The sequence below is a fragment of the Hemiscyllium ocellatum genome, chromosome 3 (genome assembly GCF_020745735.1).
Source record: "Hemiscyllium ocellatum isolate sHemOce1 chromosome 3, sHemOce1.pat.X.cur, whole genome shotgun sequence".
In the NCBI taxonomy this organism is placed as follows: Eukaryota; Metazoa; Chordata; class Chondrichthyes; order Orectolobiformes; family Hemiscylliidae; genus Hemiscyllium; species Hemiscyllium ocellatum.
In genome coordinates this window covers 142,235,717-142,252,695 of record NC_083403.1, presented here as the reverse complement: position 1 = coordinate 142,252,695, position 16,979 = coordinate 142,235,717, and the positions used below count along the sequence as shown (strand labels likewise).

The 16,979-nt window shown below is 42.9% G+C and overlaps 1 protein-coding gene across 1 annotated transcript in view; it reads left to right on the top strand.

Moving 5' to 3' along the window:
• drc1 (dynein regulatory complex subunit 1 homolog (Chlamydomonas)) overlaps positions 1 to 16,979 on the top strand; it is a 65,018-nt gene that overhangs the window by 41,969 nt on the left and 6,070 nt on the right. Inside the window, exons 14-15 of the mRNA XM_060822021.1 lie at positions 1,756 to 1,997; positions 3,358 to 3,501. Coding sequence (XP_060678004.1) covers positions 1,756 to 1,997; positions 3,358 to 3,501 — 386 coding nt within the window. The remainder of the gene's footprint in view (positions 1 to 1,755; positions 1,998 to 3,357; positions 3,502 to 16,979) is intronic.

Below are 16,979 nucleotides of genomic sequence, written 5' to 3'. Positions count from 1 at the left end.
TGAAGGGAGTAAAGATGTTAAAAGATGTAAATTGGGGCATGGCAGTAGAGCAATTTGAAAATGAATGGAAGATGATGAGGAATTGGGACATGGTGTAGCAAAATATGCAGATGCCAGAGTTTTGGTTGAGTTGAAGTTTATGCAGTTGAAATACATGAAACTGATTTGGAGAAATTAAATCTTGGCATTACTGAATTGTGGTCTAAGATTTTTGCAGCAGCTGGAATGAAATGGAGGTAGGGCAGAAATGGGCAATAAGTGGAAATGAAATCAAACCATTGCAGATTGAGGTATAGTTGAAACACTATATTTCAATAAAACAGAAAGTTATAACTATCACACCTACATAAGAGGTCATGCATTACTTTTTTATATCAATAACTGCTGAAATTTTTATGAATATATTATATGGTCAACACCATTTTGCAAGTAGTTTTTATATTAGTGGTATCATTGTTAAAGCACAGAATTTATAACTGACACAGAGTATGCTGGAGAAGCTTGGCAGGTCTCGCCGCATCAGTGGAGAAAGATCTGGAGTTAACATTTTGAGTCCATTTTGACTCTCAGAACCAAATGTATCACATTTGATTTTTTTCAGCACAACCCACATGATTAATCCTTGTACTGTAGTTACTAGTTCAGAAATAATTTTTTACACTATTTACTGTGTTAATGATACTGGACCTTGAAATTAAACTAGTTCTATAAGTTTTTAAAGTATTATGTTATGAATACATTTATGATTAGTATGTTTTAGGAACTTTTCATTTGAGAGTTGATATTTATAAATTAAAATGAATGAAATATCTGCTGAGAGCTGTTAAAAAACCTAAAGTAATTGAAAATCTAAAAGTGACCTATTACTGTTTAATGAAGCCAGAGTTGGAGATGGAAAACCCCTATATAATAGTTTATGCCATTTTGAGCTCTTAGTGTCAATGGGATGTCTGCTGTTGTCTCGTTAAGGAGTTAACTCATTTATGTGGCATCCCAGAATGAAGGGAAAGCTTAGGAATTGGGATAATTAGATTAGATCTACGTATGTGCAATTACAGGGCATTCTAATGCCCTTAATGGAAGAACATATGCTATCTTGCCTGGTCTGCCTCAAATATGCCTACAACAATGTAATTGACTCATACTTGTCCTCCAGGTAGTTAGGGATGGGCAATAAATGCTGCCTCAGTCAGTAATGCCCACATTCCATAAAAGATAAGAAAAAATCCCAGCAATGTCACATTGTCATAAAAATAGCTTGCAGGGAAGTTATTTTTTGGTTTTGAGTTTTGTCTGTGTGATTTCACAGTCAGCCCGAGAACATGTATCTATTTCTTAGCATACAGTTTTGATAAATTTAAAACAATCTAACATTAAAGTACTGTAGTTAATAGAAATTTGAATTAAACATATAAAATGCTGATCTGACAGGATCAAAGGCGAGAGAAACATAAATGAAGGGTCATCAATCTGAGATGTTACCTTTGTTTCCCTCTCTGGAACTCACAGATTTGCAAAGTGTTTCCAATACTTTCTGTTTCTCTCTTCATAGATGCTGCCAGACCTACTGAGTTTCTCCAGTACTTTCTGCTTTTACTTCAGATTTCCACCATCTGCAATACTTTGCTTTTATTTGAGTATTTCCAGTGTTTCTGTCTTTATTGGATATGATTTTGTTTGGTGAAATGTTGACATTTCAGGTTCAGCAGCAATGGCTTTCTCCTTTCAATGAATGTGTATATTGGTTGCTTTTAGGAGACTGATGTATTATTGAAGAAACTTGATAAAGAAGTACAAGAAGAATTTGTGGCTAGTGTAGAGATGCAACAACATGGTATGGTACCAGCAGAAGAGGAAGAAGTTTGTGTAACTGAAACTGATGAGCGAGAGGCTCAGGTTTGTGCAGATCTGCAAGCTGAGCATCATTTAGAACTTGTTCACCCTAATGATATCCTCAAAACTTTAAGACTTTTCCTTGAAGACATTCAGCAATCAAGGTATGTAACTTTTTTCAAGCCTTTAAAATGTGTGACTCGATAACACTTTTTTTTGTCACTAAAGACATTTTCTCAGTTATTTTTTCCACCTTTGTTTTCTGGCACCAATAATCTATGCCAGGCTTCAGTTTCATGGACCCAGTCCTTTGAAACCTTATACAAGTGGTCAATGTTTCAAATGTGGTGCAGAAAGAAGGAACAAAGACAATGATAGTCGAGGCTGAAGTAACTTTCACATTTATGCACACTTTCCAGATTGATGAAGAGAGGAAACACTTTAGACTGTAGTCCTGCCTAAATTAAATTTGCAGAGCCTCTATGGCTCAGTAATCCTTTTTCTGAAATAAGTTATCAATGGATGTACTTTTTAAAAATCATGTTAATTTTCAATACTATAGACTGATGACACCAACTTAAGGAGAGAAATAAACTTTGGTTAATTTTTATTTGGAATTTTAAATGCTGCTGGCCATGAGTATTGCAAATTGACATTAGTTCATGATCAGTTCACTAAAATAAACTGAAGACTTTGCGAATTATAAGTGCTATTCAGCAGCTTCCTCTTGTCCAGCATTACTTTTTGAATCCTGACATCACCTCAGGAGCTTGCCTCTGGATTTGGTGAAGGTTTGCTGTACTGCTGCTGACCAGGTACACAATCTCTTCAGTCCCTGCTGCTGCCTGATAAATAAGTGTTTGTGTCAAGTCTTCATTTGATGTTTGGTTTAATCTTCCTACCTTCCAATCCTCCCTTTCCAATACCAGCCGGTGAACTTAGAGACTTTCTGTCATGTAGGAATATATTAAAGGATACACTTCCCAGTCAGCTTTGCTGTGAAACTGATGGTAGGTGACACTTCCCAGTCAGCCTTGCTGTGAAACTGATGGTAGGTGACACTTCCCATTTTGCTTTGCTGTGACACTGATGGTAGGTCATACTTCCCATTCTGCTTTGCTGTGACACTGAGGGTAGGGGACATTTCCCAGTCTGCCTCCCGGTGACACTGACGGTAGTTGACACTTCCCATTCTGCTTTGCTGTGACACTGAGGGTAGGTGACACTTCCCAGTCTGCCTCACTGTGACACTGACGGTAGGTCACCTTCCCATTCTGCTTCCCTGTGACACTGATGGTAGGTCATCTTCCCAGTCTGCCTCTGTATTCTTTCATGGAATGTGGGCATAGCTGACAAAGCCAGCATTTGTTGACTGTACCTAACTATCTTGAATGAAATGGCTCGACAGATCATTTCAGAAGGCAGTGAGGAGTCACCCACATTACTCATGTTCATTGACCGTGTTCAATTTGCAATATGTGAATCAAAGATGGTGAATTTTTCAACAAGATGTTTTTTACTCAGGGAAAAATCACAACCCAAAGTGACCACTGTGAAGGAAAGGGATAGCTCTGAGGATAGTGCTTATTGGGCTGCTATGGCAAATATCATACCAGAAAACAAATTGAAGATCTGGAATTATCTAAGCAATGCACTGGAAAAATATTAGTAAGTATGTAACACATAATCAACTGTGAAATATCAAATTAACCTTATACAATGGTTGTAGAACATTTTAGTCATTTTTATTATACTGTGATAGTTAAAATTGAACAATAGCATACAATTCTTATTTTATGGTACAGTCTCCCATTTTCAAAATATGCTTTCCTTTTCATCACACTTTTGTGAAACTGATCTTGTTTTAAAAACCTGCATGTTTATCATACATATAGCTTGTTCCTTATATGCAATATGCAGCTGTCCAACCAAAAGGGGCTGCACAAAAACATTATTGTTAGCCCTGTCTGAGCAAACGTTACACAGTAAGAGTGGTTCACCTCTCTGTGGGAAAATGCTTAACTTTATCTTTGGTGCTTTTCCTTGACAGCATACTTCATATTGGAAACTTAAAGTTATAACTCTACATCTTTGACCCATGTTCCAATCCTTTATATTAAATTTCAAGTGCCATCTCTTAATAATAAAATAATGCCAAAATGCAACAACCTTTATAAAAGATTAATTTAGTTCACAAGTTTTTTAATGCTCGGATTAATATTAGACCTTCTTGACCTAATAATTCTATTTAGAATTCATATTAGTACTGCATAGAAATTCTTGAGATTAAACTTTTGTTGTTTGAAATAAGACCATAAAGTATAGGAGCAAAATTAGGTCATTCAGCCCACATAGTCTGCTCCACTATTCTATCATGGCTGATATGTTTCTTAACCCCATTCTCCCTGTATTCCTTTATCCCCTTTTCAATTCGGAACCTATATATCAATGTTTTAAATGACTTCAATGACTTGGCCTTCACAGCTTTCTGTGGCAATGATTTCCACAGATTAACCATCCTCTGGCTGAAGAAATTACTCCTCATCTCAGTGTTAAAAGATCATTCCTTTACTCTGAGGCTGTTCTCTTGGGTCCTAGTCCCTTCTCTCAGTGTAAGTATCTTCATATCCAGAGTGTCCAAGGATCTCAATATTCTGTAAGTTTCAATCAGATTCCCCCTCATCCTTCTAAACTTGATTGAGCACAGATCCAAACTCCTCAATCGTTGAAAAATGTGGTGCTGGAAAAACACACAGCAGGCCAGGTAGCATTCGAGGAGCAGGAGAATCGACGTTTCGGGCATAAGCCCTCTTCAGGAATGAGGCTGGTGTGCCAAGTAGGCTGAGATGAAAGGTAGGGGGGAGGGAATTTGGGGGAGGGGCGCTGGGAGTACGATAGGTGGAAGGAGGTTAAGGTGAGGGTGATAGGTGGGAGAGGGGGTTGGGGTGGAGAGGTCAGGAAGAAGATTGCAGATCAAGAGGGCGGTGCTGAATCCCGGGGTTGGGACTGAGATAAGGTGGGGGAGGGGAAATGAGGAAGCTGGAGAAATCTACATTCATCCCGTGTGGTTGGAGCGTTCCTAGGCGGAAGATGAGGTGCTCTTCCTCCAGGCGTCATGTGGTCAGGGTCTGGCGATGGAGGAGGCCAAAGACCTGCATGTCCTTGGCAGAGTGGGGTGGGGGGAGTTAAAGTGTTCAGCCACGGTGCAGTTGGATTGGTTGGTGCAGCTGTCCCAGAGGTGTTCCCTGAAATGTTCCGCAAGTAGGCAGCCTGTCACCTCCGCTGCATCTGCTCCCAGGAGGGCCAGTTCCACTACCGAACAACTCAAATGGCCTCCTTCTTCAAAGACTGCAATTTCCCCTCCGACGTGGTCGACGATCCTCTCCACCACATGTCCTCCACTTCCCACACCTCCACCCTTGAATCACGTCTCTCCAATCGCCACCAGGACAGAACCCCCCCCCCGGTTCTCACCTTCCACTCCACCAACCTCCGGATACATTGTATCATCCTCTGTCATTTCCGCTACCTCCAAACAGACCCCGCCACCTCCAAACAGACCCCACCACCAGGGATATATTTCCCTCCCCACCCCTATCAGCGTTCCGGAGAGACCACTCCCTCCGCGACTTCCTCGTCAGGTCCACACCCCCCACCAACCCAATCTCCACTCCCGACACCTTCCCCGCAACCGCAAGAATTGCAAAACTTGTGCCCACACCTCCCCACTTACTTCCCTCCAAGGCTCCAATGGATCCTTCTATATCCGTCGCAAATTCACCTGCACCTCCACACGCATCATTTACTGTATCCGCTGCACCCTCTACATTGGGGGGACAGGCCGCCTACTTGCGGAACATTTCAGGGAACACCTCTGGGACAGCTGCACCAACCAACCCAACCGCACCGTGGCTGAACACTTTAACTCCCCCTCCCACTCTGCCAAGGACATGCAGGTCTTTGGCCTCTTCCATCGCCAGACCCTGACCACATGACGCCTGGAGGAAGAGCGCCTCATTTTCCGCCTAGGAACGCTCCAACCACACGGGATGAATGTAGATTTCTCCAGCTTCCACATTTCCCCTCCCCCACCTTATCTCAGTCCCAACCCCCGGATTCAGCACCCCGCCCTCTTGACCTGCAAACTTCTTCCCAACCTCTCCGCCCCCACCCTCTCTCCAGCCTATCACCCTCTCCCTCATCTCCTTCCAACTATCGTACTCCCAGCACCCCTCTCCCAAATTCCCTCCCCCCCTACCTTTTATCTCAGCCTGCTTGGCACACCAGCCTCATTCCTGAAGAAGGACTTATGCCTGAAACGTCGATTCTCCTGCTCCTTGGATGCTGCCTGGTCTGCTGTGTTTTTCCAGCACCACATTTTTCAACACTGGTCTCCAGCATCTGCAGTCCTCTCTTTCTCCTCCTCAATCATTGCTCATATGACAAGCCCTTCGTCACCAGGATCATTATTGTAAACCTCCTCTGGACCCCTCCATCGCCAGCATATCTTTCCTTAGATTGTGGACCCCAAAACTGCACTCAGTTTTCCAAATGTGGTCTGACCAGGGCCTTATACAGCTTCAGCAGTACATCTCTGCTGTTCTATTCTAGCCCTCCTGAAATGAATGATAACATTGCATTTGCTTTTCTAACTGCGAACTCAACCTACAAGTTAATCTTAACTCTACTATCTCAGGTCTTATGTCTTCTGACTCTATATCATTTCTTGCTGTCGATTCAATTTCACTTCTTACCATCTGCCTTTCCCTTCAACAGGACATGTATCCTTGGATATTTAGTACCTTTTCTGATCCCATTGCAGCCACATCTCTGTGATACCTGCAACATCACACTTGTCAATTACAAGCTGCGTTACCACTCATTTACCTCGATTCTTATACTGGGTATATTGAAGCACATTAGCCTCAGTCCTGCGTTGACTTCCCCTTGCTCATAGTTGTCTCCTTACCACCTGAAGTTAGATTCCTGAATCTTTTCATGCTCTCTTTTCTATTACTTGTCATGGAAAATTTAATAAACTCTGCTGAGTCCTCCTCACCCTTTAACTTTTTCCATAATTTTCCATAAATTCAGCAACTGACCCCACCCCTCTTTCCACTATTTAGTTTAATGCTCGATCCTCAGTCCTAGTTATGTGATTTGCCAGGACTCCGATCCTGGAGCGATTCACATTGCAACAGCTACCTCATTCCCCAGTAGTAGTGCCAATGTCCCACGAATTCGAACCTGTTTCTCCCATGTCTGTATGCGTGAGCTATGCGTTTACCCTGTTTAATCTTGTTGTTCCTGTGCCAATTTGCTAACAGTCCAGGTAGTATTCTAGAGATTAGTACCTTGCATATTATCCAATCTATCAACTTTTGACATATGTTCCATACTTGCCAAATCCCATATTGATATAATTTTATAGTGGAATTTCACCTCCAGGCATATTTGCATATTTCTCCATCTACATTTACTTTCTCCATTTCCAATTATGTCTTATGTTGATTTTAGACACATCGTACTTCGGGAGGATAGAAAATGACCTTGGGATTTTGAAAAATGAATTTTGCTCTGCGTCCATGTTATTGAGTACCTAAATGTTGTGGTGGGCTTTAAACAATTAGCAGAGCTTGACAATGGTGTGGAAGCAGTTGTGAGATGCTACTCCTTTACGAAGGTTATGCTGCCCTTTTTTTTCTGGAGGGTTTGTAAACACACAGACTCTGGAAGGTTTGGGTTTGACGGGTTTTAGGGCAGTTTGATTATAGCTAATAGATACTGCCTCAGACAACAGGCTTTCAAGTTTTTTTTCCACCATTTCGACTGGGACAACACATCTATCCTGGGACAGGCTAAACAAAGACATGCCAGAGAATTCCTAGAGGCCTGGCACTCCAACCACAACGCCATAAACATACACATAGATCTGGATACCATATATCAACCCCTCAGAAAACGAACAGGAAATGACATCAACACAAACCCCAGGAATCCCATCCAGGACAGACATATAAATAGAAAGCAGGAGACAACAGCTTTGCTTCACTTGGAGGTCACCACTGATGATGTTACCTAGCCAGGTAATGAAACGTCTAGATATTAAACCTACAGCTCAGCGAGCAAACCTACACCCTAAGCACATGCCCATGTTGTACATTGGAATAGAGTGCCTCTCAGGACTGCTGGTTTGCTTTCTTAGTACTGATTTACATTGTACTTACTTGGATACTCACAGCTTCTCTGCCTTCCTTTGTTTTTTTTTATGCATTTGCTTTCATTCAGAATTTAAAGTCTCTCAGTAGTTTTGTGTTACCTGTTCTGTGTAGATATAAAGCCAGATGGCTTGTCATGGTTGTTAGCATTGAATGGTTAGGGGGAGGGATATGTTGGCACATGACATTGCACTATGCCATTGTGATACCTAATGTATGTGCTAGCAACTTGCTTGGCATAAACACTGCTGGGTCCTTCAAGCATGTAGCCATGTCTGAATGATTATGAGCAGAACTTTTTAGTCCAATCAAGCTGAGCTATAGTCAGTCTGGGATGCCACCACAGTCAGTCAAGGATATCGTCTGAGCTCAGTCCAGCGAGTTGGCCACAGTCAGTTGTGAACTTGGTGCGGTCAGGTTCCAAGAAGCTTATTCTGAAAATTGGACCACAGTCAGTCCTGCCTGTGAAATCTAACCAGTCTGTGGATTATCAGTAAGGATCCGTGAGCTGCACAGAGATCAGTCAGGTATGTCTCACTCAGAGCTGCCTTCCCAAGTTAATCCATGGAGTGGGCTACATTCAGTCCTGGGATTTAGGCAGGTTATTGGGGGGCATTGCTGTGTGAGGCTTGGAATCTGTGGAGAGCCACTATGTTGCAAATGGAAAAATGGAGGAGGTCAACTCTCTTGTCTAAATGTTGGAGCCAATATGACATAGGTACTACAGGGGGTTGTTCTTTGGATGTCATTTTAAGCCTGGTTTCAATGGGGATTGACATTAAATAAAATTGTCAGGAATACTTATGCAGAAGGCTTGGGTCTGGGGATGCTAATGGTTAGTTCGGTGGATATGTGGGGAGGCTTAAGTCAGATGGCAGTTGTCCGTGGCTAAAATGAACAATTTAACATGAATGTTGGGGGTTGCAACTAGAATAATAAGCAGTACTCATTCTCTTGAATGCTGATTTAAAATCTTGGAATTCCCTACTAAGTGTCTTTGTGGGTCAACCTACAGCAGGTAGACTGCAGCAGTTCAAGAACAAAGCTCACCATCACCTGTACTGCAGGGGTCAGTGTTGGATCCATTGCTGTGGCCGTAGAAGGGTGGGCTGGTAAATTTGCAGACGACACTAAGGTTGGTGGAGTTGTGGATAGTGACGAAGGATGTTGTAGTTTACAGAGAGACATAGATAAGCTGCAGAGTTGGGCTGAGAGGTGGAAAATGGAGTTTAATGTGGACAAGTGTGAGGTGATTCATTTTGGTCGGAGTAACCGGAATGCAAAATACTGGGCTAATGGTAAGATTCTTGGTAGTGTTGATGAGCAGAGAGATCTCGGTGTCCAGGTTCACAGATCCTTGAAAGTTGCCACCCAGGTTGACAGGGTTGTTAAGAAGGCATACAGTGTTTTAGCTTTTATTAAGAGAGGGATCGAGTTCCAAAATCATGAGGTTATGCAACAGCTGTACAAAACTCTGGTGCGGCCGCACTTGGAGTATTGTGTACAGTTCTGGTCACCGCGTTATAAGAAGAATGTGGAAGCTTTGGAAAGGGTGCAGAGGAGATTTACTAGGATGTTGCCTGGTATGGAGGGAAGGTCTTACGAGGAAAGGCTGAGGGACTTGAGGCTGTTTTCGTTGGAGAGAAGAAGGTTGAGAGGTGACTTAATAGAGATATATAAGATAATCAGAGGGTTAGATAGGGTGGACAGGCAGAGCCTTTTTCCAGGTATGGGGACGGCGAGCACGAGGGGGCATAGCTTTAAATTGAGAGGTGATGGATATAGGACAGATGTCAGAGGTAGTTTTTTACTCAGAGAGTAGTAAGGCTATGAAATGCTTTGCCTGCAACAGTAGTAGATTCGCCAACCTTAAGTACATTTAAGTCATCATTGGACAAACATATGGACGTACATGGAATAGTGTAGGTTAGATGGGCTTCAGATTGGTATGGCAGGTCGGCGTGACATCGAGGCCCAAGGGCCTGTACTGCGCTGTAATGTTCTATGTTCTATATGTTCTGTTTGACACCTTTGATCATCTGCAGAGACTTGTTATTCAGACTGTCGACACTCCACTCACACCATTTATACTACCTTTTCACACTCTTAATTTCACAGAAGTATCTTGCAGTGATCTCTGCACCTATAAATTCTGTGCCTGTATGCTTTCCTCCACTTCACCTGACCAAGGAGCAGTACTCAAAGCTTGTGCTTTCAAATAAACTTGTTTGACTATGACCTGGTGTGTGTGTGACTTCTGACTTTGTCCACCCCAATCCAATACTGGCACCTCCACGTCATAGCAAATAAGTACCTTCTAGTCAAAGGTAAACAGCAGTCTGATATATCACCATATAATTTGATTAGTTGAAACTCCCAATTTAAACCCGCGGCACACAGATAAACACAAACAAATAAACATTGGTGTTATGTGCGGAGAAACAAAACCCTGGACCCATATTGTTCAATAGTACCAGTCCACAGGATCTGATGAGATGTTCCTTTTGCTTCCAAAGACCTTCTGTCTCCAATCTCCTTTCTGGATTCTTTCACTTCTTCATTGGCGGCACAGGGTGATTGGTACGCTAATTGTAAAGTTTTTGAGTTTCTGACTAGAGGCAGCAGCTTGTAGCGAGGAGAAAACTGGCTCTGATCAAGCTTTAGTTACTTCTTCTGTAGTGATAGAGACACAATACCTGGACCTTCAGTAGTCCAGAGACTTCTCTTCCTCTATGGTGAACACTCAATCTGTTCACCTAGAGGGAACCACGCAGAGAACTGTCGTTAGGCTGATAACTTCCAGTTTCTAAAACTGGTCATATTTGCACAGAGCAATCAGTGAATCTACACTGTTCGCAAACTGGTGCCCTGACATCTTATCACTCCTCCTCACTGCAAAACAACAATATAACCGCACCTCTCAATGAGTTCTGGTAACTTGTCTTCTAAAAACTGCAGCATTTCCTTCCACACTCTGTGGTTTAAATAGCTGTTTTCCATCTTGAGTTCTCAATCAAAATTAAAGACAAATGAAATGCTACAGTCTTTCCAATCTGAAGCTTCTTCCTCAGAAGAAGAGGGGAATCTGATGCCTAGAGGGGCTGTGTGGTGCCACTGGTACATGCAGAAGGTAAGTGAGTTGGGGAAGCCTAAGTCGGTTCTAAATTGGTTCACAGCATGGTAATGCGGGGCCAGGACTACACAATGTAATGAAGCATATTTGGTTGCCAGGATATAGAGTCACAAAGATGTATAACATGGAAACAGGCCCTTCGGTCCAACTCGTTCATGCTGACCAATTATCCCAACCCAATCTAGTCCTACTTGCCAGCCGGCCCATATCCCTCCAAGCTCTTCCTATTCATATACCCAAATGCCTTTTAAAATATTGCAATTGTACTAGCCTCCACCACTTTGTCTGGCAACCATTCCACACACGCACCACCCTATGCCCTCTAGTTCTGGTCACCCCCACTCTAGGGAAAAAACCTTGTCTATTTACCCTATCCATGCCCCTCATGATTTTATAAACCTCTATAAGGTCACCCCTCAGTGTCCAACACTCCAGGGAAAACAGCCCTAGCCTATTCAACTGTTCCATACAGCTCAAATCCTCCAATCCTTGTAAATCTTTTCTGAACCCTTCCAAGTTTCACAACATTCTTCTGATAGGAAGGAGACCAGAATTCCACACAATATTCCAAAATTGGCCTAACCAATGGCCTGTACAGCCGCAACATTACCTCCCAACTCCTGTACACCAATACTCTGACCAATAGAGGAAAGCATACCAAACACCTTCTTCACTATCTTATGTACCTGCAACTCTACTTTCAAGGAGCTATGAATGTGTACTCCAAGGTCTCTTTGTTTAGCAACACTCCCTAGGACCTTACCATTAAGTGTCTAAGTCCTGCTAAGATTTGCTTTCCCAAATTACAGCTCCTGGCATTTATCTGAATTAAACTACATCTGCCACTCCTCAGCCCATTGGCCTATCTGATCAAGATCCCATTGTAATCTGAGGTATCCTTTTTCGCTGTCCACTACACCTCCAATTTTGGTGTCATCTGCAAACTTACTAATTGTTGCCTCTTACGCTCATATCCAAATCATTTGTATAAATGATGAAAAGTAGTAGACCCAGCATTAACACTTGTGGCACTCCACCAGTCACAGGCCTCCAGTCTGAAAAACAAACCTCCTCCACTACCATGTCTTCTACCTTTGAGCCAGTTCTGTATCCAAATGGCTAATTCCCCCTGTATTCCATGAGCTCTAACCTTGCTAACCAGTCTCCCATGGTGAACCTTGTCGAGCGCCTGACTGAAGTCCAAATATATCACGTCTGCTGCTCTGCCCTGATCAATCGCCTTTGTTACTTCTTCAAAAAACTCAATCAAGTTTGTGAGACATGATTTCCCACGCACAAAGCCATGTTGATTATCCCTAATCAGTTCTTGCCTTTCCAAATACATGTACATCCTGTCCCTCAGGATTCCCTCCAACAACTTGCCCACCACCGAGGTCAGGCTCACTGGTCTATAGTTCCTTGGCTTGTCCTTACCACCCTTCTTAAATCAGTAGCACCACGTTAGCCAACCTCCAGTCTTCCAGCACCTCACCTGTGACTATTGATGATATAAATATCTCAGCAAGAGGCCCAGCAATCGCTCTCCTAGCTTCCCAAAGAGTTCTAGGGTGCACCTGATCACGTCCTGGGATTTATCCACTTTTAGAGTCTTAGAAATGTACAGCATGGGGGAGATCCAAGATGGCGGCGACTCAGCAAGTCTGAGTTTACAGAGCTCTTCCCAAAACCTGGGTAAAGTGAGTTACTCACCCCCACCACACTTACCAAACCACCCAAAAAAAATTTTCTAACCTTAATTAGCTGCTTACTATTATATTTAAGCAGTTTAATATTAAGTGGATAATGAGTAAACCAAAGGGATCCCGCAGCTCTCAGAAAACAAAGACCCCTCCCCCACCCTCCTCTCCTCCGGCTGCAGCTGATGTAAAAACAGGCCTTGAAGAGATGATTGCCAGGCTGGAAACGACACTCGTCAATTTCATCACAGAATCCCGACAGAGATGGAATGCATTCGAAGAAAAGCTACAAAAGCACAGCGAGGCTCTCGAGGAACCACAGGGCCGAGTGGAGGGGGCGGAGCTAAAGGCCACGACCTCCGAGGCTGCAGCACAAACAGCTGCAGAACAGGTACGAGCTCTGGAGCAGAGAGTCCGGGCCTTTGAAATCTACACGGATGACCTGGATAATAGAAATCGGAGAAAGAATATCCGTCTTCTGGGCCTCCCTGAACAAGAAGAGAAGGGACAGTTAGCAGTATTTCTGGAGCGATGGCTGCCCCAGCTTTTAAACCTGGGGGCTGAAACTGACCGGGTAAGGGTGGAGTGGGCCTACCGGGTCGCAGTACGCGGATCTGGCCCAAACCAGCGCCCACGCCCGGTCCTGTTCCGGCTGCAGAGTTATAGGGAGAGGCAGATACTCCTGGATGCCTCCAGAAATCTCGGAAAGGATCCTAAAGCTATGATTCATGAAGGATCCAAGATTATGTTATTTCAGGACTTCTCCCCGGCTTTGGCATGAAGGAGGAAGGCGTTTGATGAGGTGAAGAAATGTCTAAGGAACTTAAATATTCAATACACCTTACGCTACCCAGCGACGTTATGCTTTAACCACGAAGGATCCGAGTATAATTTTAGATCACCAGAAGAAGCTAAGGAACTTTTAGACTCGTTTAAATAAATCGTAAGAGACAATTTATGTTGGCTTGCCTCTTCCACACTCCGTGGGGAGAAGTGGATACTTTACTCTACTTTACTTTTGCTTCTGGGAGCAGGGTTGTCTTCCCTTGCTATTTTATGTTATTATACTTAACTGTAATTTGTTGGAGTTGTAATTTTATAGTTATGTGTGTTTGTACGTGGCATTGATGCTATCAGATATACTCAGGTATGGGTGGGGAGGGGTGGAGGTGGGGCGCTCACTGTTAACTCTAGCTCGGTATTATATCTAAATCCTATTAAGGAGCGCCCGGGTCAAGGGTGGGACACTGTTTGGGAGAGGATATGGTGGAGCTTTAGAAAGGAAGTAAGGCCCCTGAGAACAAGGGGGAGGATCTCCATTCAAACATGTTTTTATTGTTCTTATTGTTTGGAAATAGTTTCCTTTTTATTATACTGTTGTGAGTGTATTAGAGAACATTTTCTCTTGTTTGAAGGATGTAAGTGACTCAACTATACACTCTGGATAATTGTGGATTAGATTAGTAGTTAACTGAGTTTCATTGTTTTTCTTTCTTCTTTAGTATCATTCCTTTGAATTTGGATGATTATATATTTAAGATCTATTTTTATATTAATGTTTGTGCTTGAAAGTTCTGTTTATTTTTGTAAATCTGTCAAAATATTAAATTTCTAATAAAAATATCTTTAAAAAAAAAAGAAATGTACAGCATGGAAATAGACCCTTCTGTCCAACCCGTCCATGCCGACCAGATATCCCAACCCAATCTAGTCCCACCTACCAGCACCCGGCCCATATCCGTCAAACCCTTCCTATTCATATACCCATCCAAATGTCTCTTAAATGTTGCAATTGTACCAGCCTCCACCACATCCTCTGGCAGCTCATTCCATACATGTACCACCCTCTGCACCAAGTTTGCCAACCTCCAATCTTCAGGCACCTTACCTGTGACTATCGGTGATTAAAATACCTCAGCAAGAGGCCCAGCAATCACTTCTCTAGTGTTCCACAGAGTTCTCGGGTACACCTGATCAGGTCCTGGGGATTCATCCACCTTTAACCGTTTCAAGACATCCAGCACTTCCTCCTCTGTAATTTGGATATTTTGCAAGATGTCACCATCTATTTCACCACAGTCTATATCTTCTATATCCTTTTCCACAGTAAATACTGATGCAAAATACTCGTTTAGTATCTCCTCCATTTTCTGTGGCTCCACACAAAGGCCGCCTTGCTGATCTTTGAGGGGCCCTATTCTCTTCCTAGTTACCCTTTTGTCCTTAATATATTTATAAAAGCCCTTTGAATTCTCCTTGATTCTATTTGCCAAAGCTATCTCATGTCCCCGTTTTGCCCTCCTGATTTTCCTCTTAAGTATACTCCTACATTCTTTATACTCTTCTAAGGATTCACTCGATCTATCCTGTCTATACCTGATATATGCTTTCTTCTCTTTCATAACTAAGTCCTCACTTTCTTTAGTCATCCAGCATTCCTTACACCTACCAGCCTTTCCTTTCACCATAAAGGGAATATACTGTCTCTGGACTCTCATGGTCTCATTTTTGAAGCTTCCCATTTTCTAGCCGTCGGTTACCTGCTAACATCTGCCCCCAATCAGCTTTTGAAAGTTCTTGCCTAATGCCATCAAAATTGGCCTTCCTCCAATTCGTATGGAGGTCTCAAAATCCCCAAATGAGTAGTCATAGTCTTCTCTCGCCAATCAAGGATTTTCTCCTTGTATTGTTTGAGGAGGCAAATGTTACCCATCTGGCCACCTATCTTAGCACTTGTAGTGTTATTGTGAGCTGCTTTGCCCTGCAATATGACAAAGGGAAGGATTGAATGAAATGAAAACGGCTGGAAAAGCTGTATCACAAGACAGTAAGAGCATTGGAAGCACAGAGGTCAAGAAGCTTTAATAGTTTCTGGGGGAGTGAAGGTGTGAGAGCCATTAAAGAAAGATACTGCTTGCAACAGTGAGTGGTAGATCATTAAGCTTGGTCCGAAGTGGGTGCAATAAATGGGTGTGAAATAGCAAGCAGATGATGTGACCAGTTCTAATCCTGTGGAGCACAGAGGATTATTAACCTTCTTGTGGCATTGTTCTTGGAAAGTTTGCAAGTGTGAATGAATGATACCAATGTTGCTCAATTTAAACATTTTATTTTCTTATATTAAGAAACTACTTGTCAAATGTGGTATCTTAACCTATCTTAATTCTTTCCAAAGCCTTGCATAGTAAATAAAGTACTTGACAATCCTTTGCACTGTTCTGGGTGGTTTCTTTAGACCTAGCTGGCAGCCTCTGGTCCTGTGATCTCCTAAGTTGGTCCTGGGGTAAGAGGATGGTGCTACCTTGTCCACCCGGACCTCCAGGACTTTTGTCAGTGAAGCAAGGTATCAACTTCCCTCTCTGTCATGTTGTTTGGAACACACTCAGGGCAGGTCTTGGTTTGCATTGTTTGAAATAGTGCTCAGCTGGGATTTATGATGGCATCTACAAAGTGAAAGCCAGAAGTATTTCTCCTCTGCTGACTGCAGAATTGTGAGAATGGCACCATGGAGACCCGATACATAATTAAAAAGGTGAGCAGTGAAAGAATGCCCAAGAATGTATGCTACACCTCACAGAAGGAAAATCTTGGTGAAACTCCCTGAAATTGCCACTTGGCCAAAATGTGGGAAAACATGTGGATGGCTTTGAGGAATGTAGGGAAGAGGTCCGGGGAATACTGGAAAGGGTGAAAATAGATAAGTCCCCTGGGCCTGATGGCATTTATCCTAGGATCCTCTGGGAAGCTAGGGAGGAGATAGCAGAGCCATTGGCCTTGATTTTTATGTTGTCGTTGTCTACAGGAATAGTGCCAGAAGACTGGAGGATAGCAAATGTGGTCTCCTTGTTCAAGAAGGGGAGTAGGGACAGCCCTAGTAACTATAGGCCAGTGAGTCTCACTTCTGTTGTGGGCAAAGTCTTAGAGAGAATTGTAAGGGATAGGATTTATGAGCATCTGGATAGGAATTATGTGATCAAGGATAGTCAGCATGGTTTTGTGAAGGGCAGGTCGTGCCTCACAAACCTTATTGAGTTCTTTGAGAAGGTGACCAAGGAAGTGGACGAGGGTAAAGCAGTAGATGTGGTGTATATGGATTTT